This window comes from Ascaphus truei, chromosome 3, assembly GCF_040206685.1.
Source record: "Ascaphus truei isolate aAscTru1 chromosome 3, aAscTru1.hap1, whole genome shotgun sequence".
Lineage (NCBI taxonomy): Eukaryota > Metazoa > Chordata > Amphibia > Anura > Ascaphidae > Ascaphus > Ascaphus truei.
In genome coordinates this window covers 333,274,036-333,300,736 of record NC_134485.1, presented here as the reverse complement: position 1 = coordinate 333,300,736, position 26,701 = coordinate 333,274,036, and the positions used below count along the sequence as shown (strand labels likewise).

General features: G+C 48.3%; 1 protein-coding gene across 1 annotated transcript in view; it reads right to left on the bottom strand.

Moving 5' to 3' along the window:
* LOC142489918 (uncharacterized) overlaps positions 1 to 23,279 on the bottom strand; it is a 104,127-nt gene extending 80,848 nt beyond the window's left edge. The window contains exon 1 of the mRNA XM_075591527.1: positions 23,099 to 23,279. Within this exon, the coding sequence (XP_075447642.1) occupies positions 23,099 to 23,156 (58 nt within the window). The 5' untranslated portion in view covers positions 23,157 to 23,279. The remainder of the gene's footprint in view (positions 1 to 23,098) is intronic.
* Positions 23,280 to 26,701: the final 3,422 nt, after the last annotated feature.

The window sequence follows — 26,701 nt, the reverse complement described above, 5'->3', positions numbered from 1 at the left end:
ACTACGTGCTGTGACGTGTCAGCCGGCAGGGGATGCAAGAGGATTGTGATCCCGAGCGGTGACGCGTCACGTGGTGCGCTGGTGAGCCTATCAGCACCGGGGGCTGTACCTTCCTGGAGCTGTCGAGCTTCCCCCACCTACAAAAGGTGTGTGTGTGCGTGTGTATGTATGTGTGTGTGTGCGTGTGTATGTATGTGTGTGTGTTGTGTGTGTGTTTCGCACAGCCCCGGTGTATCTCCCCCTCCTCTCTCTTACACACAGGGGGGGGGACATTACAGCACCCAATCTATCTGCCCCCTTGTATCACCCCCCCTCTCCTGCGGACCCACAACCTCCTCCACCCCTCTCCCCGGGCTCAATGGCCGCGTCCCCCCCGACCCATTTTGACCACGGCCCCCCGCGCCGAAAAAGTTGACCGCAGATCGCAATAAAGTGACTTGCACGCACCGCCGGGAAGCAAGGCGGCCGTGCGGGCGCGTGCAGCAGGACCTCGGCCTAACTGAGTATGTGAGTGAGTATGCCTCGGCCTAACTGAGTATGTGAGTGAGTATGCCTCGGCCTAACTGAGTATGTGAGCGAATAACTAAAATGTTGTTTAGCTTTGTGTTAAATTAAAAAAAAATACGTTTCATATATTGGATTTGATTGAATTTAACTACATTTTAGGACCTTTAATCACCACCATTGTTTGAGTCCCACAATCAGATTGGAAACAAAATGGTTTAAATCTCCCACGGGGGACAGGCCAATAGGAAACCACAATATCATCAGTCGCAACTTCCTATTGGCCCGAAAGGCCGCATAATATTTCAGAACTAGGAAGTAACTGGCAGCACCTAGGGAGGGAAGTAACCGGCAGCACCTACGCAGTGAAGTAACCGGCAGCACCTAGGGAGGGAAGTAACCGGCAGCACCTACGCAGTGAAGTAACCGGCAGCACCTAGGGAGGGAAGTAACCGGCAGCACCTCAGGAGGGAAGTAACCGGCAGCACCTAGGGAGGGAAGTAACCGGCAGCACCTAGGGAGGGAAGTAACCGGCAGCACCTACGCAGGGAAGTAACCGGCAGCACCTAGGGAGGGAAGTAACCGGCAGCACCTCAGGAGGGAAGTAACCGGCAGCACCTAGGGAGGGAAGTAACCGGCAGCACCTAGGGGGGAAGTAACCGGCAGCACCTCAGGAGGGAAGTAACCGGCAGCACCTAGGGAGGGAAGTAACCGGCAGCACCTAGGGAGGGAAGTAACCGGCAGCACCTAGGGAGGGAAGTAACCCGCAGCACCTAGGGAGGGAAGTAACCGGCAGCACCTAAGGGGGAAGTAACCGGCAGCACCTAGGGAGGGAAGTAACCGGCAGCACCTAGGGAGGGAAGTAACCCGCAGCACCTGCGCAGGGAAGTAACCGGCAGCGCCTAGGGAGGGAAGTAACCGGCAGCGCCTAGGGAGGGAAGTAACCGGCAGCACCTAGGGAGGGAAGTAACCCGCAGCACCTAGGGAGGGAAGTAACCCACAGCACCTAGGGAGGGAAGTAACCATCAGCACCTAGGGAGGGAAGTAACCATCAGCACCTAGGGAGGGAAGTAACCGGCAGCACCTCAGGAGGGAAGTAACCGGCAGCACCTAGGGAGGGAAGTAACCCGCAGCACCTACGGAGGGAAGTAACTCGCAGCACCTAGGGAGGGAAGTAACCGGCAGCACCTAGGGAGGGAAGTAACCGGCAGCACCTAGGGAGGGAAGTAACCCGCAGCACATAGGGAGGGAAGTAACCGGCAGCACCTAGGGAGGGAAGTAACCGGCAGCACCTAGGGAGGGAAGTAACCGGCAGCACCTAGGGAGGGAAGTAACCCGCAGCACCTAGGGAGGGAAGTAACCGGCAGCACCTGCGCAGGGAAGTAACCGGCAGCACCTAGGGAGGGAAGTAACCGGCAGCGCCTAGGGAGGGAAGTAACCGGCAGCGCCTAGGGAGGGAAGTAACTGGCAGCGCCTAGGGAGGGAAGTAACCGGCAGCGCCTAGGGAGGGAAGTAACCGGCAGCACCTAGGGAGGGAAGTAACCGGCAGCACCTAGGGAGGGAAGTAACCCGCAGCACCTAGGGAGGGAAGTAACCGGCAGCACCTGCGCAGGGAAGTAACCGGCAGCACCTAGGGGGGAAGTAACCGGCAGCACCTAGGGAGGGAAGTAACCGGCAGCGCCTAGGGAGGGAAGTAACCGGCAGCGCCTAGGGAGGGAAGTAACCGGCAGCGCCTAGGGAGGGAAGTAACCGGCAGCGCCTAGGGAGGGAAGTAACCGGCAGCGCCTAGGGAGGGAAGTAACCGGCAGCGCCTAGGGAGGGAAGTAACCGGCAGCACCTAGGGAGGGAAGTAACCCGCAGCACCTAGGGAGGGAAGTAACCCACAGCACCTAGGGAGGGAAGTAACCATCAGCACCTAGGGATGGAAGTAACCGGCAGCACCTCAGGAGGGAAGTAACCGGCAGCACCTAGGGAGGGAAGTAACCGGCAGCACCTCAGGAGGGAAGTAACCGGCAGCACCTGCGCAGGGAAGTAACCGGCAGCACCTAGGGAGGGAAGTAACCGGCAGCACCTAGGGAGGGAAGTAACCGGCAGCACCTAGGGAGGGAAGTAACCCGCAGCACATAGGGAGGGAAGTAACCGGCAGCACCTAGGGAGGGAAGTAACCGGCAGCACCTAGGGAGGGAAGTAACCGGCAGCACCTAGGGAGGGAAGTAACCCGCAGCACCTAGGGAGGGAAGTAACCGGCAGCACCTAGGGAGGGAAGTAACCCGCAGCACCTAGGGAGGGAAGTAACCCGCAGTACCTAGGGAGGGAAGTAACCGGCAGCACCTAGGGAGGGAAGTAACCGGCAGCACCTGCGCAGGGAAGTAACCGGCAGAACCTAGGGAGGGAAGTAACCCGCAGCACCTAGGGAGGGAAGTAACCGGCAGCACCTAGGGAGGGAAGTAACCCGCAGCACCTAGGGAGGGAAGTAACCGGCAGCACCTAGGGAGGGAAGTAACCGGCAGCACCTAGGGAGGGAAGTAACCGGCAGCACCTGCGCAGGGAAGTAACCGGCAGAACCTAGGGAGGGAAGTAACCCGCAGCACCTAGGGGGGAAGTAACCCGCAGCACCTAGGGAGGGAAGTAACCGGCAGCACCTGCGCAGGGAAGTAACCGGCAGCACCTAGGGAGGGAAGTAACCCGCAGCACCTAGGGGGGAAGTAACCCGCAGCACCTAGGGAGGGAAGTAACCGGCAGCACCTGCGCAGGGAAGTAACCGGCAGCACCTAGGGAGGGAAGTAACCGGCAGCACCTAGGGAGGGAAGTAACCCGCAGCACCTAGGGAGGGAAGTAACCGGCAGCACCTGCGCAGGGAAGTAACCGGCAGCACCTAGGGGGGAAGTAACCGGCAGCACCTAGGGAGGAAAGTAACCGGCAGCACCTAGGGAGGGAAGTAACCGGCAGCACCTAGGCAGGGAAGTAACCGGCAGCACCTAGGGGGGAAGTAACCGGCAGCACCTAGGGGAGAATTATCTCGGGAAGCAGTGGGACCCCCGGAGCTGAAATGAATGCGGTTTAGCTCCGGCGACCCCACTCTTCATCACCATGAAAGAAATTGTTACTGGTTGATGACATGCTGCTTCAATCCTATTTTCTTTAAATAGAAAGATTAACCATAAATTTGTCAATAAAAAAAGTAGTGGCAATTCTGGGGTTGTAAATGAAAATGTTATGATTAGAGATACAATATGCAAATGTCTGCAAATGTGGCGCGTTACATTTTTGCACACATTTCTCTTAAATGTCACGTTTTCACACCATGTTGACAATGACCGTGCTCAATCTTTTTCGCCAATTTTGCGAAAAATGCATTATACTTTATGTAGGGTTATGTGTCGCGAATTTAGGGTTATGAGCACTGCAAATGTACTTTTAGGGCTAGATTGTTACCGAAAACAGTGACTTTATTTTCCCTAAGGTTAACGTGAGGATAAGCATCTGTTGTGTAATGTGTCTTTTTTCAATCTCATCAACTATGTTACTATGTAACACATATCCAGAAAGCTTATATACAAAGCAACAACCGTTCAAAACCTCATTAGGTGAGGGGGGAGGGAGTTATTTTGTAGAGCAGGGGCGCGCAAACTTTTTTTGCTGCGCCGTCCCTGACAGGTCCCCTCCGATGTTGCGTACCCCCTTACCTCATGTGACACGCGGCGTCATTTGACATCACGTCACCATGGCAACCGTGGCATCACATGACCCTGCGGCGGCATTTATCGCCGCGTTGCCATGGTAACGCATCCTGCAGCCGGCAGAACCTCGGTAAGTAGAGGTTGCAGAGGCCTCGCGCGATCCCCCGGCATTTAATTTAAATGCCTTGGGGAAAAGCGCGGGACCTCTGCAACCGCCCGCGCCCCCCTCAGTTTGCGCACCGCTGTATGTAGATAATACTTCCCAAAACACTCTTCTATAGTGGTGCTCAACTCCAGTCCTCAAGCCCTCACCCCCAACAGGTCAGGTCTTCAGGATATCCCTGCTTCAGCACAAATGGATCAATTGGTCCCTGCATCAGCACAGGTGGCTCAATCAGAGGTTCAGTCTTCGACTGTAGCATCTGGTTGAGCCACCTGTGCTGAAGCAAGGACCGATTGATCCATTTGTGCTGAAGCAGGGATATCCTGAAGACCTGACCTGTGGGGGGGAGGGCTTGAGGACTGGAGTTGAGCACCCCTGCTGTATACAACACATGGTAAGATACCTGTGTATACACCTGATAAACCTTGAAAATATGCTAATTGCAATCATTTAAATATACTTAGAATTCACGGGTATTTCTCTCGCCCTATTCCAGTATCGGGATGAGAGTAATGCCAGATGTACATACTAAGTAAGCCCCTGCATTAATCTGAACACTGACTTTTGTGAAGATGCGCCGTTAGGGTAACACCTCGTTTGCATATCCGTCTCCTCTCATCACTAATGGGCGTTAACGTTAATGAAATGCTCTTCACAGGAGAAAGCAGAACTTAATGTTCTGGCGTCTGAAGATCTTCTGTGAGGCGTGACGCGATCATAATGTCACGTTAAGTCCTCACACAGAGTTTTGTGGAGCTGAACCCAAATGTTTGACAATTTATTTTTTTTGCAAACGTTGAAAATGTTCTCAAATAAAGGGCAAGTTACAGGTGGTTCATGAACTTTCGAGAACATTTCATGTGACTGCAGCACGCTGCTCTCTGACAGACAGATTCTTACATGTACATTGCATTTGTGTACCAAATTCCGGAAATGTGACTCAGAAAAATGTATGTTGGTGTGCGTTTCTAGGCCGTGATACAGTACAGGGATTCATCTGTTACAGTCAGTTACAGGGTCCAATATATTAGTGCTTCAAAGCAGCTGTATCTCATTGATTCGTTTATTTCAATACTAGGGGATCCCTGAGTGTATGATTCACTACAACAAATCCACTTGGTGGTGCATCCAGCACAGAACGAACACACACACACACACACACACACACACACACACACACACACACACACACACACACACACACACACACACACACACATGGGTAGGTGTTCTTGTGTAGTGCAGGTTGACGTTAAACTAGTTTGTTATCTCTTTCTCCCCTCTTGCACTGTTATTTGCAGCTATCTCACAATCTGCTTCTCTCTCACGGACACATCCAAAGCTATCAGTCAATCTGCATCAGTCATGAGACAGGAACACCTATCTCATCTTGTCCTCTCTGTGTCACATGCACGTTTTATCTCTGATTGTGACACGCACCGATATCTCTAAGTCTATCGCTCTCTCCTTGTGACATGCACATCTATTGCTCACTCTCATGTGCACATGTATCTTTCATCTTCCTTCTTTCTCTCTCTGTGATGCAAAACGCTCCCTTATTCGGCACCTCTACGCAGTACCGCAAACAGTTCTGACCGGGACCACCCCGCCCCCGACCCCCCGTCAGCAGTGTTGCGAGCCCCATTTCAACCCTCGCAAGCCCCCCCATTTCACACCTCACAAGCCCCCTCTATTTCCCTCCCTCTTCCCATGTATTTCTCTCCCCTCCATCTCACCTCTCACTCTCCCCCCTCCATCAATTACCCCACTCACTCAATCCCTGCCCCCGCATCACATGTATTTCTATCCCCTGCGTCCCACTCTTACTCCCTCCCTCCATCACTCCTCTCACTCTCCCCTCCATCAATTACCCCACTTTAACTCAATCCATGTCCCCCGCCTCACATGTATTTCTCTCCCCTGCATCTCCCTCTTTTCTTCACTCACCCCCCTCTCACTCCTTTCACTTCCCCCCCCCCTTTGTCAATTACCCCACTCTCCCTCAATTCCCCTCCTCACACTCATTCCCTCCCCCTTTGTCAATTACCCCCACAAATATATACCAATAAACCCTACCCCCAATGCAAAAAACTTCCCAATCTTACAAATACTTACAAAATATCCCCACTCCCCCAAATATATACAACTCCCCCACCTCCCCAAATATATACAAACTCCCAAAATACATACAACAAAAAGCCTACCTCCCCAATACATATTAAAAAAAACAATACATATAACCCCCCATTACATTTAAAAATGAACCCCAATATATATATTTTTAAAAATACATATAAAAAAAACCAATACATATAAAATACACATAAAAAATGAAATTTTAACTATAAATGGAGGGAATCCCGAATAACATACTTGGGCATTTTTCTGACAAACTTCTCCAAGACACTATGCAAACATAATTTCCCCGAACTAGTAGCATAAATAAAGAAAAATCTGTCATCATGGGACAACTTTCAGATATCATGGCTGGGCCGAGTATGCTCACTGAAAATGAACAGCCTCTCTCTGCTCTCCTGTTTCCAGACTATCCCCATTCCTGTCCCCTATAAGATCTACAAAATAAATGCTTTGAATTTATATGGCAGAACAAGAGATCAAGAATAGCAAGGACTATACTCATGTCCTCAAAAGAAAGAGGAGGAGTAGCGGTCTCGGACTTAATAAAATACTATCTAGCATCACACCTAAAACAAATAGTAATGTGGCATTCAAATTCAGGCCAGTTGGGTTGAGAATGAAAGATCGCTGTCCGGAAATATATCGCTTCAAGCGAGACTATAGCTTACAAAAGAACCCTTAGTTCTCGACCCCCATGCAACACAATAGATTATAACTTAGAGATATTGAGAACATCCCTGTCCAAATATGGGCTAATACCAACTCCCTCTAGGTTGATTCCAATATCGGGAAACCCAAACTTCCAACCCGGCTTGGATTATAAATATTTCAAGTTTTGGGGGGAGAAAGGTATAAAAGAGATTATGAGATTTACTACTAAAGGGAGAAATAAAGGAATTTGCAGAGATAGTAGCAAAATACGCCATACCCACCCAAGATCTATTCCGATACTTTCAAGTGAGACACTTTATAAATCAAATCAGACAAGGATCTAAATGTAAAGAGGAAACTGGGTTTGATTCTCTATGCAGAAGCAGGGAATATCAAAAGGGCCTTATCTACTCTATCTATAAGGAGCTAGTGTCAGATAACGTATTTAAAATATCCTAAAGATATGGAAGGGTGGGAACAAGATATACCGTCAGAAATCTCGACAGAGGATTGGGAAGATATATGGGAAGGAGTGGCCAAGACCTCTACTGTATATGCACCAAAACAAAGGAAAATGCGTATAAGGTGCTATTCAGGTAGTACTTGACCCTCCAAAAGCTAAGCAAGATCTATCCAGGTCACTCAGACTTATGTTGGAGGGGTGGTGGACAGTTAGGAGACATGTTCCATATTTGGTGGACTTGTCCTAAAATAGCCAAGATGTGGCCAAGGTTAGAGAATTGCTTCAAGGAATACTGGAAGCCAGAATAGTCTTGGCCCCAGTCTCCTTTCTTCTAGCAAAACCAATTGAAACATGGACCCCTCAGCAGCGTAAACTTAGCTTCTATATACTTACAGCAGCCAGGTGCACAATTGCAACAGCCTTGAAAAATATAGAAGCCCCTTCCTTGATCAAAATATAAATGAGGTAATGATAATGCACAGACTGACTGCATGTTTGAGACACACAATAAAAACACACTACAAAATATAGGACCCATGGCTGAACCAATGACAGCCTAGAGCCTAAACCCAGGTATCAAGGGGCCTGTTCAGGCGACTGCGAAGGAGGGTCCAGTGAGGATAGAAAATGGGAACTACAGCTGGGCCCCGGGTGTACGACGGGCTCCGTTCCAGGGGCCTGCCGTATAGTGAAAATCGCCGGAAACCGGATCCGGCGATTTTCAGTTATGTGCATGCACAGAATGGCGTTTTCACCGTTCTGCGCATGCGCGTCCTATGGTCTGCGTGCTCAAAGTACGGTATGCGCGCGCAGACACCGGTCTGCGCATGCGCGCTGGGCGCAACCGACCGTTCTTTGCATGCGCGACTGAGGATCAAAGATGGCGGCCCCCTTCCCGGTGCCGTCGTATCGGCAGATCGCCGAAACGTGAAGCGCCGAGAAGCGGGGCCCTGCTGTACTATAAATAAAGAGAGGATTTCAACTGGATGGCTGCAAGAATGGAGGATGGCGGCACTATAAGCGTAGCCTAACTCTGGGGTGAATACCTAGTCAGTCCCAGCAGGCTCCGTGACCACCGTCCAGCGAGCCTAGGGGACTGTGCCATCCAGCTTCTTTAGCTGGGGAGCACTTTCTCTATCCCACCCCCTTTCTCTGGGGAAAGCAGTCTCTCTGCGTGTAGTCACTTCTTGACTTTTAAAACTCCATGTGCAATCAGGAGTCCAGCCTGCTCAATTAGTTTACAGCTGATGCTATCTTCTCTATGGGAGATTAACTCTGTAGAGTGGAAAGCACACTTACCTGTTTATAGGGGCTGGAACAGTGCAGTATCACACTAATATATAATATATATATATATATATATATATATATATCACAAATAAAAGCATTTCATTAGCCACAGAACAGTATTGTCTATTTGTTTTTGATATATATATGTCATATGTCATATATATATATTGGTTTTAAATTCTAGCAGAATAATTATATATATATATATAAATATATATATATATATATATATATAAGGAAAAGAAGAGGAGAGAGCGCACGCCCATAGCGTAAAATAGTATTTAATGAGGGGAAGGGGGGGAGAGGGGGGTAAAAAATGCACTTACAAAAGTACAATAAAATCAAGCATTTGTGAAAATAATCACCACCATCCGGTTCAAACTGCAAGCTCTTTGGGACAGTCCCAGGCTCCGTTGGTGAAGGATCAGCGTCCCCGCAGGTTTCCAGGGCTGGTGTGCTGTTAAAAGTCCAAGAAATCAGTTCCGTGTGATGAAATCTCTTTAGCACCTGCGCTTGGATAGGTCCGCTCCAGCGCTTCGTATTGACTTCAATGTCAGTGCGTCTGACGTAATGACGCTCCCTGACGCGTTTCGTCAGTCACGGCCAACTTTTTCAAAGGGATGTCTTGAGAGGGGGAGGTCCGGTATTATATATGCACAACGTGATGATGTTAAGTATTTGGAACGCCCCCACTCAGCTGAAAAGTGCTTTGTGCTGATATACATGGTTAACCTGTATATATATAGTATAGTACATACAATAATATATCGTAACCTAAAAGAATTGAAGGAGATCGTGTATGAGAGAATATGTGAGAATTATATCCATATATTGTTAGACATAGTCCCAGCTGTACTTGGGTCATTACAATCCCTTTGAAAAGTTCGGGGTCTTTTGCCAGGGATAGCCGCTTGCCGTAGGTGACGTCAGCGGGAGGAGACGGTTAGAAACTACTCTGTTGGCAGCAGACCACGAGGACCGCAGGAAATCTCCCCGCACTAAAGGACGCCCTGCACCCTACGGCAAGCGGCTATCCCTGGCAAAAGACCCCGAACCACTGTACATGTCCTACTCATGGACGGTGAGTAGGATTTCAGTTTTACTATACGGCGGAGCAACGTAGCTTCCTTTAAGCACAAGCGCTTGGAAGTTCACTTCTTATTCAGCAGTGAGAACTGTCCTCTTGTTCAGCAGGAGAAAAGTCTACTGTTTATTAATTACACATATGTTTTATGTCAATTGCGGTTACAATTGTTTTAACCAATAAATGCTCTTTGTATCTTGTCCCATACGACAATTGTTGTCTCAAAGATAATACACTATTGCGGTGTTTTTGTTTATTTCTTGTTCAATTCTCTGAGGTATTCCATGTAAGAAGAAATCACTGCACAAGACTCTATTCCACTCTTCATCCTTAGCGCCATAGGAGGCCACTCCACACGACTAGCCAGTGCTCGACAAACCCGGTCGCCCACTCGCCAGGCGCGAACGGAAATTGGCCCGTGGCCAGCTACTTTTTCCCCCTGCTCTGCGCAAATTTTAAAAAAATTAAAAAAAAAAAATAACAAAAAAAATATCCTCCTGGCTGATTGGCCAATTGGTCATGACACGGAATGGAGCCCTTCTCTGCAGGGGTAATGGCTTCTCCTCGCGCGCGCGGTCCGTCTCCGTCTCCTGCCCGCGCTTCCCTCCTCATCCCCTCCAGTCTCCGCTCCTGTCGGGCAAGAGATGACAGCAGGGGATTTCTCCCCCCATCTCCCCCCCCCTCCCTGCCCCGCTTGCCCTCCGGTTCTGCTCCTGTCCCTGTGGCTGCTCGCGCGGGGCAGGAGATGACAGCGGGCGATGTTCCCCCGTCCCGGTTGCCCTACGGTCCCCGCTTTCCCCCAGTGCCAGTGGCTGCTCCCGATGCCAGCAGGGGTGTTCCCCTCGGTCCCCGTGGCTGTCTCCGCTTCCCCACCCCCCCACAAATTTAAAAAAATAAATAAATAACAAAAAAAAATATCCTCCTGGCTGATTGGCCGTGACGCGGTCGTGACGCGGAATGGAGCCCTTCTCTGCAGGGGTAAGTAATGGCTGCTCATCGCGTGCGCGGTCCCTGTCTCCTGCTCGCGCTTCCCCTCTCATCCCCTCAGTCTCCGCTCCTGTCCCCGTGGCTGCTTGCGTGGGGCAGGAGATGACGGCAGGGGATTTCCCCCCCACGGGATTTCCCCCCCACCCACTCCCCCGTCCCGCTTGCACTCCGGTTCCGCTCCTGTCCCCGTGGCTGCACGCCCGGGGCAGGAGATGACAGCGGGGAATGTCCCCCCCCCCCCAAACCTGCTTCCCCTTTGGTCTCCGCTCCTGTCCCCGTGGCTGCTCGCGCGGGGCAGGGGATTTCCCCCCCTGTCCCGCTTGCCCTCCGGTTCCGCTCCTGTGGCTGCATCTGCTACCCCCCCCTCTACACAGAGAGTGTGTGTGTATGAGAGTGTGTGTGTGTGTATGTATGAGAGAGAGTGGTGTGTGTGTGTGTGTGTGTGTGTGTGTGTGTGTGTGTGTGTGTGTGTGTGTGTGTGTGTGTGTGTGTGTGTGTGTGTGTGTGTGTGTGTGTGTGTGTGTGTGTGTGTGTGTGTGTGTGTGTGTGTGTAAGAGAGAGAGAGAACGTGTAGGACACCAAAGGTACCCCCCACCCAGTCAGTCATCCCCCCACCCCACCCAGTCAGTCATCCCCCCACCCCACCCAGTCAGTCATCCCCCCACCCCACCCAGTCAGTCATCCCCCCACCCCACCCAGTCAGTCATCCCCTCACCCAGTCAGTCATCCCCCCACCCCACCCAGTCAGTCATCCCCCCACCCCACCCAGTCACCCCCCCATCCCACCCAGTCAGTCATCCCCCCACCCCACCCAGTCAGTCATTCTCCCCCCCACCCAGTCAGTCATACTCCCCCCCACCCAGTCAGTCATACCCCCCCACCCAGTCAGTCATACCCCCCCACCCAGTCAGTCATACCCCCCACCCAGTCAGTCATACCCCCCCACCCAGTCAATCATACCCCCCCACCCAGTCAAACATACCCCCCCACCCAGTCAGTCATAACCCCCCCCACCCAGTCAGTCATAACCCCCCCCACCCAGTCATACCCCCCCCACCCAGTCATACCCCCTCCCCCACCCAGTCATACCCCCTCCACCCAGTCAGTCATACACCCCCACCCAGTCAGTCATACCCCCCCACCCAGTCATACCCCCTCCACCCAGTCAGTCATACCCCCCCCACCCAGTCAGTCAGTCATACCCCCCACCCAGTCAGTCACCCCCCCACCCAGTCAGTCATCCCACCCCCCTGCCCAGTCACCCCACCCAGTCAGACAGTTAGTAATCCCCACCCAGTCAGTCAGTAATCCCCACCCAATCACCCACCCAGTCACCCCACCCAATCACCCCATCACCCCACCCAGTCACCCCATCACCCCATCACCCCACCCAGTCACCTCATCACCCCACCCAGTCTCCCCATCACCCCACCCAGTCACCCCATCCCCCCACAGTCACCCTCTCTCCGTCTCTCACCCTCTCTCCCTCTCTCTCTCCCTCTCACCCTCTCTCCGTCTCTCTCTCACCCTCTCTCGGTCTCTCTCTCACCCTCTCTCAGTCTCTCTCTCACCCTCTCTCCGTCCTCTCTCACCCTCTCTCCATCTCTCTCTCACCCTCTCTCGTCTCTCTCTCACCCTCTCTCCGTCTCTCTCTCACCCTCTCTCCGTCTCTCTCTCACCGTCTCTCCGTCTCTCTCTCACCCTCTCTCCGTCTCTCTCTCACCCTCTCTCCGTCTCTCTCTCACCGTCTCTCCGTCTCTCTCTCACCCTCTCTCCGTCTCTCTCTCACCCTCTCTCTCTGTCTCACCCTCTCTCTGTCTCGCCCTCTCTCTGTCTCGCCCTCTCTCTGTCTCGCCCTCTCTCTGTCTCGCCCTCTTTCTGTCTCACCCTCTCTCTGTCTCACCCTCTCTCTGTCTCACAATCTGGATCTGGATATTTTATTTACCCTGTATATCTTAACTGCCCTATACTACACCAAAATAACCTATACTGCTTTCTTCCAGATCTGACTCAAGCTTCACACAGAAGACATTGGAATCCCCCGTAACCCAGAAGACAGGTAGGGAACACATCCCCTCCAATGTATAACATTGTGGGAATGAGGTACCTGGACATTGAGGGTCTGCGGATCAGGTAAGATCCCAGGTGGGATTGCTGCTTTAAACATTCTGAAGCGGGGGCATCCAGGCACTAGTTAAGGGGTGCAGGAAACTAGTCATTCACATCTGGCTTTTTTTTCTAGATTCGACATTTATACACACACACACACACATACACACACACAAAACAAGGACTAATTGTAGTATAATGTAATACAATAAATAAACTTATGTCAAAAACGAATGTTCTTACTAGAAATTTATTAAATTTATTTCATTTATGGGTTTTTTTAAATGCGGGGCGGGATTAGATGTGGGGTTGGGGGCGGGACTAGAGGCGGGGTTGGGGCGGGACTAGGTGGCGAGTAGATTTTTTGGTTCGGCGAGTAGATTTTTGGGTGATTTGTCAAGCACTGTATATATACATATATATATACATATATATATATATATATATACATATATATATATATATATATATATATATATACAGTGTTCGACAAACCTATACATTTGCTCGCCCCGGGCGAGTGGATTTAACCCCCGGGCGAGTAAATATTGGCCCAAGCAGCACACGTTTGGTACTAGGTGGCGAGTAGATTTTTTTGTGTGGCGAGTAGATTTTTTGGTGATTTGTCAACCACTGCGAATAGCTAATATCAGCCTTACAGCTAGGAGTGTAGCAACATACTGTAGTGTTAATTTGTATATTGTGTAAGTATATTTTGTAGAGACCCCCAGCATCCCACTTACCCACAAAAAACTCCCGCAGTAGACAGAACTTTAAGAGCAATTTATTAATAAATCAAGGCCAGGACAAACTTAAAAAAACAAAACAAAAAAAAGGAATGTGCGTGTTTTTTTTTTTTTTTAAATATGGCATTCGTATGGTACATGGCCCTTTCTGCGTGTGGACAACCAGAGATGAGGTAACATCCTGACCATAAGTGATTAGGAAAGCAATTTCCAAAAGATCCGGTTTCCTTCTTAAATACAAACACATCAATATCAGAAACCTGCTTACACTTCTAGGAGATGGAAATATGTGTCTTAACCTGTGATCAGGTTTCAATGAACAAATCTGGGTTCTAAATTAAGTATACACATATACACATAGACACATTCAATACATCCTGCTTTTGAGCAAAGGCCTGCCAAGTATTTTTCTTCTGGGTAACAGAACTTTGCAGAATTCTAGGACGTAGCCCCACATTTACCAAATGGTACATGACAGTAAGGCACCACACAACCCATTCAAGTCAAGGTGCCATAAAATGCTACACTGCTTAGCACCACTGGTTGGGGGTTCCTCAGAATTTCACTTAGGGTTCCTTAACCAAACAAAAAGGTTGGAAACCACTGATTTAGGACATATGGCACTCAATCTCATGTCATTAAATGGACAGTCCCATGTATGACCAAAGTTACCTAATAGCAGTGACAATTTCACTACATTAAATGTAGGTATCTGGTACCTTTTTAAATAAAGAATCAGACAAGTATTTTTAAACAAATGTGTAAACTTGTCATTTTTCTATGACAACCAAATGTGCTCTGGATGACTTTTTGCAAACTCTACGTAATCTCTTTTGTGATAAGACTCTTTGTTGGTTTTGGAATCTACAGAGTCATGTTATGTGGTCCTCCATCCAGAGGGAGTCGCTGTGAGCATCAGATGGATCATCGACCGCCGGGTCCATTTCCGGCCTTACCGCCGACACCACGCCAGGTGCGTCGCGTCACTTCCGGTTGCGGACTCTTGCATACACCGCATACTTTACAAGGGGTACGCACTCACGCAATGCGTCAGAGGCACCCACATGCCACCCTCCATGCTGTCTCCCACCCAATAAATTGTTTTTAATTCATAGTATTTGTGCATAGCCCCATTTTTTGCCTTTTTCTCCATACTCCTGGATCCACCTCCTAGTTCTGTAGGTAAAGTAATTATATTGCCATCATTAGTCAAAAAGACCAAGTGAAACCAAAAATGTATTCTTTTTTTAAAGGATACGAATGAGTAACACGTTTTATATTATGGTTGAGTGCATCTTTCGAAGACAAGTTACACCTACAATATCATTTGTTTCTTTCTTTATTTCTATTTATCTCAAAGTGGCTGTTCTCATAAACTGTGATTTTTGCGCTGAAATTACAGTTTTTCATCCAGATCCCACAAATTATTCTTATGTTTGTGCTTACAGCTTTATAAACCTTGCAAAAAAGCAAAACAGTTCGATAATTATAATTGGGGATTCCATTGTTTTTCGGTTTTAACAGAAACTGATTATCTTGCAGTTTTAGCTAAAATGAAGCGTCAGTTCCTATGACAAATTCAACCTTTTGTGGCAGTCCATCCACGGGCCTGTTCTAGTAGCTTGGATAAAATCACTGCCATCTCGAACGATGTGGCAAGACCCCATCGAACGGTTTGACCTTTGTCTTATCACGGTATTCAGAAGGAATCAGAAACCATTTCTACAAATCTCAAATGGTGAGGTAGGAAAAAGGAAAATGCAAATACTGTACGGGACAGCAGCGATGGTATCTCAGCCTCTTGCAAAGTTCTCCTCTTTGCGATCTGGCTGCAGTCTGTAAGAGCTGCACAGAGAGAGTCACATCTCCTGCACATCTCTTACAGGCGATCGCAGTGTTTTTATTTACATTTTAATCACAAAGTATTGTAGCAGGGTTTCTCCAGAGCAGAACCGCATTAATTTCAGGTCCGGGGACCCCCTGCTTTCCGAGTTACAGGCCCCGGTATGGAGCGTCAGTATCTTCCATGCGTTTAAATGTCCCGGACGCGAGACGCAAGAGATTTAAACATTGCAGGGGGGATTTTATTTCATTTTAATCAGAGCATTGAAGCTCGATGAGTTAGTTATCGAAGCTACTGGAATAAGTCCCCACAAGTCGGAAACTAAGACATCCCAGGGGGAGTATGGAAACAAAAAAACAGTGCACCGATAAACACCAAATTCTAAGGCGTGCCAAGTTTTGCTTTCATTGTTAACACTGATAAACACTGATTTTGTTTTTTACAAAAATTAAAACACGGGAAAAAACATAAAAATAAACACAGATTTGACAACAAAAAATAAAGACTGAAAAGTGGGATCCCTAGTTATAATACAGACACCGTGACAAGCAAGGAATGTAGTGAAGAACTCAAACCAGATAGATAGGTGGACTGATAGATAGAGAAAAGTGCTCAGCGGTGGGAAACAGATACTGTAATAATGAGCTCATGACACATTTCTTCATAAAACTAGGAAACGTCTGGATGAAGCTGTTCTGTTCTTGGAACCTGGTGGGTGGAGCTGTAATAAAGCATTCCCAGCAGTGTGAGCTATATAGACTACGCCGTAAAGGTTTGTAGGCTGGGTCTGTTCATTTATTCTTAACTAGCTGAGAGACCCGGCGTTGCCCGGGATGTAATGTTCCTGCTCTCCTCTCTCTCTTTTTCCCTGTCTGCCCTCTCCCTCTGCCTTCTCTCTCGTTCACTGTCTCCCCCATCTCTCTCTCTCTTCCCCCGTCTCCCCCCCCTCTCTCTTCCCCTGTCTCCCCCCTGTCTGTTTGTCCCCCGTTCCCATCAATCCAGCACCCCTCCCTTTACAGGTCCGGTCCCTCCCCCCCATTTACCAGTCCGGTCCCCCGACCCCTTTCCAGGTGGGTGCGCGCGCGCATTACTCGGTGGGTGTGCGCGCGCGTCAGTCGGTGGGTTTGTGCGTGCGTCAGTCGGTGGGTGTACGCGTGCGTCACTCGGTGGGTGTGCGCGCGCGTCAGTCGGTGGGTGTGCGCGCTCGTCAGTCGGTGGGTTTGCGCGTGCGTCAGTCGGTGGGTGTACGCGCGCGTCACTCGGTGGGTGTGCACGCGCGTCAGTCGGTGGGTGTGCGCGCGCGTCAGTCGGTGGGTGTGCGCGCGCACACACTTCATGGCTCACAAATTTGTGCAGGGGCAAGAAATGGCGCCGCGCAGGAGACACGCGGCCCCCCCAGCGCAAGCATACTCTCCCCCGGCGCCACCCACCCCAAACACATCACCACAGCCCTCCTGCTGTGCTGGAGGCTACACCGCGCGGGGAACCTGCGCACCCGCCCCCCCGATTACGGCCGGAGCCCCCACCCCAACCGCCAGCCAACAGTAGCCGGACCACTGGGGGCGAAGGCAGCACCGCCGCGCGGGAGACATGCGCTCCCGGCCGAGCACACTGTCCCTGGCGCCAAACCACCACCGAACATCTGCTGTGATGGAGGCGGCAGTGCGCGGGCAACGCGCGCCCCCGATCCGTCGAGCGGGAGGGGATTAAGCGGCCGCACCAATGGCTCCTAGAGATCACACTCTCCCCCAGGCATCGCCACTTGGATTAGGACGGGGGGCGGCTCGCAACCAGCAAGCGCACGGTGATCGCCCCCTCCCCCCCCCCCCCGTGCCGGCATCAACCGCGCAGGCCCAACCGGACAACGGGACTCCGGGTAAGGGACCCACCATGTCGAATTATTTCGGGCACCGGGAGAGGGAGGGTGGGGGGGGGGGGTGTGGAAGTTGAGGTGCGGTCCAGCTGACGGGGGAGAGTGACGGGCGTGTGTGTGTGTCACTGTGTGTGTGTGTGTGTGTGTGTCCCTGTGTGTCCTTTGGCCCGTCACTCCGCCTCAGGCCAATGAGAGGTGTGCAGGGGCGGGCAGGCCAAGGGACCAATGAGATTTCCCCTAGGGACACGGGCATCCAGACAGGCATACAGTGCTTTCACTAATATAGTATAAGATACAGATGTAGTGTAGAAAAGAAAAAAATACAAATTCCATAGTCTGACACCACTGGGTCATTTAATTTCCTAGCACAGGGGATGAGAGCCCAGATATCATCACTCGCAAAAGTAGTGGTTAAAAACTCAGAAATGGATGTTCAGGTTTGCGTGAATACATACCAAGTGATCAGATGTTATGTATTACTATAGGCTCCTATTTGGCAGTAAATAATAATAATAATAATAATAGCATGTTCTTGTATAGCGCTGCTAGTTTTATGTAGAGCTTTACAGAGACATTTTGCAGGCACAGGTCCCTGCCCCGTGGAGCTTACAATCTGTTTTTGGTGCCTGAGGCATAGGGACTTGCCCAAGATCACAAGGAGCCGACACCGGGAATTGAACCAGATTCCTCAGTGCCGGTCACTGAGCCGCTCCTTCTCCCACAAACCAAGTAAAACCAAGAGGACCTGACAATAACTTAACAATAACTCGCACCTTGTTTATTTTCTATTACAGAAGCAGGATAAAGAACATTTGTTTTATTTGTATTCATTAGAACCTGGGGTCAGGGAACATGACTACATCTCCTGCAGGAGCCCTCCTTACCTACTGTAACGATGTATGTTAATGTTTGTTACAGGCATACCCCGGTTTAAGGACACTCACTTTAAGTACACTCGCAAGTAAGGACATATCGCCCAATAGGCAAACGGCAGCTCACGCATGCGCCTGTCAGCACGTCCTGAACAGCAATACCAGCTCCCTACCTGCACCGAAGCTGTGCGCAAGCGGGGAGACTTTAGAGCCTGTTACAAATGCGTTATTTACATCAGTTATGCACGTATATGATGATTGCCGTACAGTTCATGCATCGATAAGTGGAAAAAAAGTAGTGCTTCGCTTTAAGTACATTTTCGCTTTACATACATGCTCCGGTCCCATTGCGTACGTTAATGCAGGGTATGCCTGTATTTTATTGTCTTTAGTTCTCTAACCCTATTGTACTGCGCTATGGAATATGTTGGCGTGTTATAAATAACCAATATTAATAATAATTTTTGCATCTTGTGGACCCCCTTGTATTGGAGTGGCTGAAGATTGATGTTACTAGGGGGTTCAGAGTGACACTAACTCTGAGTAGCACTACATTTTTACATGGTTACCATTCTTCAGTTAAGATAAGGTCCATAGATCTTTGCCCCAATGTTGAATCCTTCATGATTTTTTTCAAATTTAAATCAGACTCAGTACAACTACTTTTTTAGGGCATTTCTGCGCTGGTTTTTCATTTACTGTAGTAACAGGGACATCAGTGGTACACAGTCCTGGAATGAACACGTGTTCCAAATATATAGATACAGCTTCAACTGCACGTTCTGTAATAAAGGCCTATTCGGAATTTAAGGGAGGGAGAATAACTTTAATTCCACCAACAGTATCCAACTGTGTGATTGATACGGAAATCGAGCAGTTCCAAAGATGTTTTAAATAATAAGAACTTTGGTGATATTGGTGTTTACATTTTCTTTTGCACTAACTTAAATTAGGTGTTGCCCAGCACAGTGTTTTTTCAGCAGGAGTTCCTAGGAATTCTTGGGTTCCCCGGCGTCCCTAAAGGGTTCCCTGCAATTTTGAGGTCATTTGAAAAGTGTACCAAATACAGAAGAATTTACAATGCATCGGATCTCAGACGCGCTATTAGAGAGGGTTGGGGTTCCTTACAATGCATCGGATCTCAGACGCGCTATTAGAGAGGGTTGGGGTTCCTTACAATGCATCGGATCTCAGACGCGCTATTAGAGAGGGTTGGGGTTTTGCAGAATTTCACAAAGTAATTATAGGGTTCCTTAACCAAAAAAAGGTTAAAAAACACTGACCACGAGCATAACCACACATAAGGCTGCGCTTATGGCGACGGCAGTGCGACGTCGCTCGAAAACAAATGCATTGTCGCCATCGCAAGCGCTTATAGTAGATGCGACGCGAAGGGAGCGATGCTGGCAGCGCAAATTTTTGAAGCAAATTTGAACCAATCAAGGACCTGGTCGCCCACGACGTCGCCGTAAAGCGAGTTACAACTTTTGCTAGCGGCGATGACAACGGGTGACGTCACCAGTCGCGTCGCCGGCACTATAAGCTCGGCCTAAGTCTGCCACCAGGAGCCCACCAGTTCAAAACATATGAACTGACAATGATATCAAAGCTCAATAAAAAATGTGGTGGCAACTTAGATACATTGTCCTAATCATGGGTTTGCCAGGGTATTGTGGGACTATATTAAACAACGGGGTCTCCAATATCAATTTCATTAGTGCCTTTATTTGCAAAGCTTGCGAGCATTTTTGCTGACGTTTGTTATTGGCACCACTATTTTATGTATGTGCATGGCGCGCTAAATGATTAGGAGGGGGATGGATGGAATTATTTGAAGGTAGACCCTAATATGTGAGCAAATAGGAGGGTGTAGTGGGCCTAATTAGTCACAGGAGTTAGGGGACATTTTGCAATGAGGGGGAGTATAGAAGTACTGTATGCAAGGGGATGTTGAGAGGTAGACGCTGAGATACTGACATTAAATTGACCACACAGTGGAAACTTTCTCACAGCCTGCTATCTTAATTCCTCCCTTAACTCCTTCAGTGCATTGGGGGCTTGAAATGCACAATGTCTTACCATTACACAATCCGATTCATCTACATCAATTAACTAGGTTGAACTTGATGGACGTATGTCTTTTTTCAACCTCATCTACTATGTAACTATGTAACTAGTGCACTACAATTTACTCCAACTGTTTCTGTTAGTCTCCCAATATGCTGCTTTTAGTGTAAGGTCTCTGAGGCAGGAACTGCCAATGTTACATTTATGTTGGATGTAATATCCCATCTATATTTCATGTATTCTTCGTGTATTGTTGTAACAATTATACAGCGCTGAGTACCTGGCTGGCACTATCAAAGTTTAAAAAAAAAATATATATATATATATATACACACAATTATGCAGGTAGCGGTGACTTCCAATTTCTAACCCCAAAGGTATAGTTACCAGCCCATTTAAAAAATAATGATTACTCAGAGGGTTTTTCTGCTTTTATAGGAAGGTGTGTCAGGGCTCGGAATGCAGGAAAGGGGATTTTTACAGGGAGAAGGGGTAGGTGCAGATTCTGAAATGTTCCAAAATTGCGCAGTGTGTACAGAGCTATACCAAAGGCTAGAGATGAACGAATCTGTCGAAATTCAGTTTGCGGTTTTTATTCTATTATTTTGTGCGGGGAAAAAAATGTAAAAGCCGCGAACATGATGCAGATATTTGACAAGCACAAGTTCTCCGTGCGAACTGGTGAATTTCCGATCATTTTCATATTTTACTATTCCATTTTTGGAAGAAAAAAAACAACTGTTGGCATTAATAAAATAATAATAAAAAAATAAAAAAAACAATTGATTCATGAATATTTGGAAATGTTAAAAAAAAAAAAAAGTGCCACTTTCACAGAAAACTATAATGTTGGCGAAGAATTCACCCATCTCTGACGGAGACCATACAAACATTGTGATAGCAGAGGTTGCTAGTAGAGGTTGCAGGAGGAGAGTGCAATATATGTGTGGCAGCAACTTAAATGTAATTTCAGAATCACATTGGGTTGGTTGCTTCTGTTTAGCTTTTGCCATTGGTTGTATAAAGGGAACTTTGCATAACATGGGACACATTTAACTGCACAGCTAAAATAGCTTGAATTAAAGCCTGAACATTATACCCTGTCTGCAGGGCACTGAAGGCGTTAACTTTAATCTCCACATTAGAACACTGCACATCCTCTCTAACAGTGTCCCTCATGCTCCTTGTCAGCGTGACTGTCCCTTTTCTCTATCGGTGCCTGTGTGCCGCTTCCTATTCTTGGCTTGGGTGCACATGAGGCTGTGGGACAGCCAGGATTTTCAGGGAGAGTTGATCATAGACTTAAACTCCTGTTGTGGCTGCCAGGAGGTAAGTGACAGCACATATCTTCTCACTAGCCTTCCCCTCCTGCCCTGCCAGATGCTAAATTGCTTCCATGGATAACGCTTTCCTGTTGTATCTCAATTGCAAAGGATCCAGCTGATACTGTACTTAACTGCTCCATCCACTGCACTTGTTACAGTGGCACTGCATAATCAATACTGCACATACTGTACGAACTGGTTTTCCAGAATACCTTTTTATTGGATGAACACAAAGCTTTTTAGGTATAAACGCAGAACACTTTTAAATATTCCGCATTCTACTGTTTTATTTCTTGCTAGAAGTCGTATAATGACAGAACAATCACAAAGGAGTTAAATGCTCTGTGTCAGTGCTTATCTAAATCCTGTCATTGTTTCGAGTATTTAGGGCTCTATATTAAAGTATGTTGCCCAAAGCGGCTGATCGGACCATTTTCGGCCAAAAAATCCCCATTGAAGTCAATAGTGATTTTTGTCCGACGGTGGCCCAAACGGTCACTTTGGACAATTTAGAATTACCCCATTAGCTCAAATGCCTCAATTATTCCCGAAATATCTAATTTATTGTTTCTAAATTGCGACCGTAGTTTTACAGCTCCCATGTCGTTCTATCATCCAAATAGTGAAATTAGTGGGCAGGCAAACTATGAAAATCAGTGTTCTTGCAGTTACAAATGCAGTAATTTGATGTGGAAATGACAGGGGGTAACGCAAACGTTTAGACAAAGTATAAACCCATTTACTTAAAGTTAGGCAGCAAAAGACTCCAATTCAGCTGTGTCCCTTACAGACCAGTATTCTGATAACCCTGGCTAAGAAACTTTCCTCTGGTTAACGCCGTCATTAATGAGCATAATGGTTTGCTGACAGCTCAACTCCAGTCCTCAAGCCCAAAACAGGTCAGGTTTCCAGGATGTCCCAGCTTCAGCAAAGGCACCTGTGCGGATGCAGGGACTGATTGTGCCACCTGTGCTGAAGCAGGGACTGATTGAGCCACCAGCAGGGATATCCTGAAAATCCTTGCTACAAAAAGCTGGAAAACATTGGGGATAGAACCCCTGCCAAACTATTACCTCGGTGCGAACCCGCAAAGCCTAAAACCACCCCTGCCCATCATCGCTAAAAAAGCCCTAAAAGGAGTTAATTTATATACCATAAGTCATCTAGTGAATAAGAATAATCTCTTTGAACCACTGACATAGAATAATTCGGTTAATCGGTGCACTAGTAGATAGACCAGGGTAGCAGAAGGCTCAGACCACTTGGTTCTCATGAGTGGTACATAAAAGTGTGCGGGCTCACCGTGATTCCTCTTTGGTTGTGCCTGCTTTCTGCGCTTCTCTTTGAAATCCTCGGCCATGGTGCTGGGTGTGGGACCAGTGACACTGACAGCCAAACTGTGCTATGTGGAGTACTGAAATGAAGTTAGCTTTCTCTTTCTGTCTCTGACACACACACACACACACACATATGCTGAGGAGTACCCCACAACTCCCTCTGTGATGTCACAGACACGCACATGTGGATGGGCCGTCCTGAAGTGATTCAAGACCCTACCATAGCCTGCGAGCCAAAATAGGCAGCGCAGCGTTAACCCTCTCACTGCCAGCAGGGACCGCATTGCTTTGTTAATCATTTAGTTGCTACAGAAGTTTGTTCTTGCAAACCTTTTCCGTGAGGAAAACCTGCAGAGTTTTGGACCAGCCAACATGCCTAATATTATTTCATGAATGCATTGCCCACTACAAAACGATATAATACCCTACTAATAATGAACCCTTTCATGGCCAGAACAGATCTACATAGCATCTCTTTGCTGCTGAATAGATGTCTTATTTACCTCTTCATCTCTGGAAACAAATAACACTGGGTTTCTCTGTTCGTGCTTTTGTACTGATACTGATATAAAGAACTGCGGACCATTTCTGTATTGTTCACTTCTTCACTGATTTCTTTAACACCTAATTACAAATGGGTATATACGGTACATTTTCTTGGTTAACCTCTTTACTCAGTGGGCAACGTGCAATAGGACTAGGAGGTAACGAGTACTACGAGGTTTTTTGTTTTTAGCACTAAAACGTATCCCCACTTACAAGTCTACTTCTTTCTTAAAGAAACAGATTTATTTCCGAAAAAAATGTGTATTTTGTATTTTAACAGCATGAACATTGCTTATTTTGATATATAGCCCAAAGAGCCTAGACTTCCATTATTTAGGATGTGTCTCTCGGGCACTGCTTGCTAACCTTAGGCAGTGTCCACTTTTTTTTTAAGCGAAAAAAAACCGGGGAATTTTGCTTTTTCCGCAAACTTGGGCAAAACGTTCTCACCTCTAATTATATGATAACCCCTCAAGTACTGTAATTAGTGATCTGTGAAATGTGACACATCTTTCATACACTTGTTTCTTCGGCAGTGTAGATTAACCAAGAGTCCAGAGCTGGTGGTTTGACAGATGCAAACCAGAGGAAACCGATATAAACACAAATGGATGCATATTATTTTCACTGCACTCTACAGTGTGCTGCAGGGTTAATGTATTAGTGTTAAACAGGAGGCATCCTTAAAAGAATGCTGGAACTGGGATGTAGCAACACATACTGTAACAGTGATATACTGTACAGAGAGCTGAGTGCTGGTGCAGGGGGAGAAGAAAGTGGAGGGAGTATGAGAAAATAGACTGATATTTAGATGCAAACAGGAAAGACTGGGGAAAAGTTACTAAATAGTGGTATGAATCAGACCACGTATTATGACTCCTACTTGCTTTATTATAGTCTGTGAGATGACTTATGGCAGCTGTAATTTGTATTATACCCATACTGGCCATCTCTCCCTATTTCTGAGGAAGTCATTCTGACTGAGCCACTGATTCAGTCACCTGTGCTGAAGCAGGGATAGCCTTAAATCTGACCTGTTGGTAGCCCTTGACAACTGCAGTTGGCTGTCCCTGGAACCCAGGGCCGACTTGATGGCGGTGCCATCGGTGCCCCGTGGCTACAGAAGCCTCGCGTTCCCCCCCACAACGAAAATTAAACTGATTGTTGGGGGGAGAGCATGGGGTCTCTGTAACTCTGTTACCTTCTCTGTGGCATCATCTGGAGGCATCTCCTCCTCCCGGCATCTCCCCCTGCATAGTTCAGTCATCATGGCAACATGACTTCAAATGGTGTCGCCATGACAGGACGTCACGTAAAGGCGCGACGCCATGCAGCATCACGTTGCCATGACACTGATGCCTCATGGTGCCGTGATGTCACGTGACATCCCATTGTCATGGCCACGTGACACCATTTGACGTTGCGTTGCCATGATGACTGAACTATGCAGGGGGAGATGCCAGGAGGAGGAGATGCCTCTAGATCAGGCCTGCACAACATACGGCCTGCGGCCGCATGTGGCCCGCCTGGCTTCTCTGTGCGGCCCACGATGAGTCTGGCCGGGCGCCAGTTTAATAAATAAATTTAAAAAAGTTAAAAAAAAAAGTTTTAAAAAAAAAATGGCGGCGATTCCCCGCAGTCCCGGCGCGCATGAGCAGGGCCCGCTCCCCCCCCCCCCCTCGCAACATGGGACGGAGGGGGAAGTCACAGCCAGCTGAGCTCTTCTGTGGCCGCTCCCCCCCCCCTGCTCCCAACGTGGATATGTGCAGGGGGGTGAGGTGAGGTGCAGGGGGGTGAGGTGAGGTGCAAGGGGGTGAGGTGAAGGGGGGTGAGGTGAAGGGGGGGTGAGGTGAAGGGGGGTGATGTGCAGGGGAGGTGATGTGCAGGAGGGGTGATGTGAGGTGCAGGGGGTGAGGTGAAGGGGTGATTGGAGGTGCAGGGGGTGATTGGAGGTGCAGGGGGGTGATTGGAGATGCAGGGGGGAGTGATTGGAGGTGCAGGGGGGGTGATTGGAGGTGCAAGGGGGGAGAATGATGTGAGGTGCAGGGGGGGAGAGTGATGTGAGGTGCAGGGGGGGAGAGTGATGTGAGGTGCAGGGGGGGAGAGTGATGTGAGGTGCAGGGGGGGGAGAAGGATGTGAGGTGCAGGGGGGTGGGATGTGTGTGGTGTGCATGGGGGTATTCTGTGTTTGATGTGGAGGGGGAGTATTATGTGTGTGGGTGAGGGGGGGAGATGGGGGTATGAGAGATAGATGGGGAGTATCGCAAAGGTTGATAGTTAGGGGTTCTGGGGGAGATATGAGGATGATGATGAGGGGTGCTGGGGGAGATATATGAGGATGATGATGATGATGATGAGAGGTGCTGGAGGAGAGATGATGATGATGACGATGATTACGACGATGATGATTTTACCCGTGCGGCCGAATTTTTTTTCCTTGGAGCAGTTCGGCCCTTCTCGCTTTATGAGTTGTGCAGGCCTGCTCTAGATGATGCTGCCGGAGAAGCTAAGAGCCAAGGCCCTGCGCATGTTCCTGCACCAAGTCCCTGCCTGGGATAGACTATTGCAGTGCATATATTTAATCACTGCTATTTGTCCCTGTTCTTATGTCTCGTCTCCTACGATCTTTCTCACAATGGCCCAGTTTCATATGAATGGGAGTTCAACGTAGAGATGTGTGGACTTGGCAAGATTCACTTCCCCACCGCTTGGCTCAAACTGCTCTAAAAACTCTAAAATTCACAAAAAAAAGTTCTGAAAATGTACCTGGAACTTGTCAAAGTTCAATTAAAATTCACCAGCAATAGGATATCGGGAGTTAAAATTAACCAATCCAAATCTGAGACCGTAAGTATAAATATTCCAAAAGAATTGGAAAAATTAATAGAGATTAACTTTAATTTCAATTGGCAGCCCAAGGCTATCCAATATCTAGGTGTTAACATCACAAAAAATGTTAAATCACTATATAAGGCAAATTATCCAAACCTCTTGCAGTCCTTGAGAGTAGATCTGAGGAGTG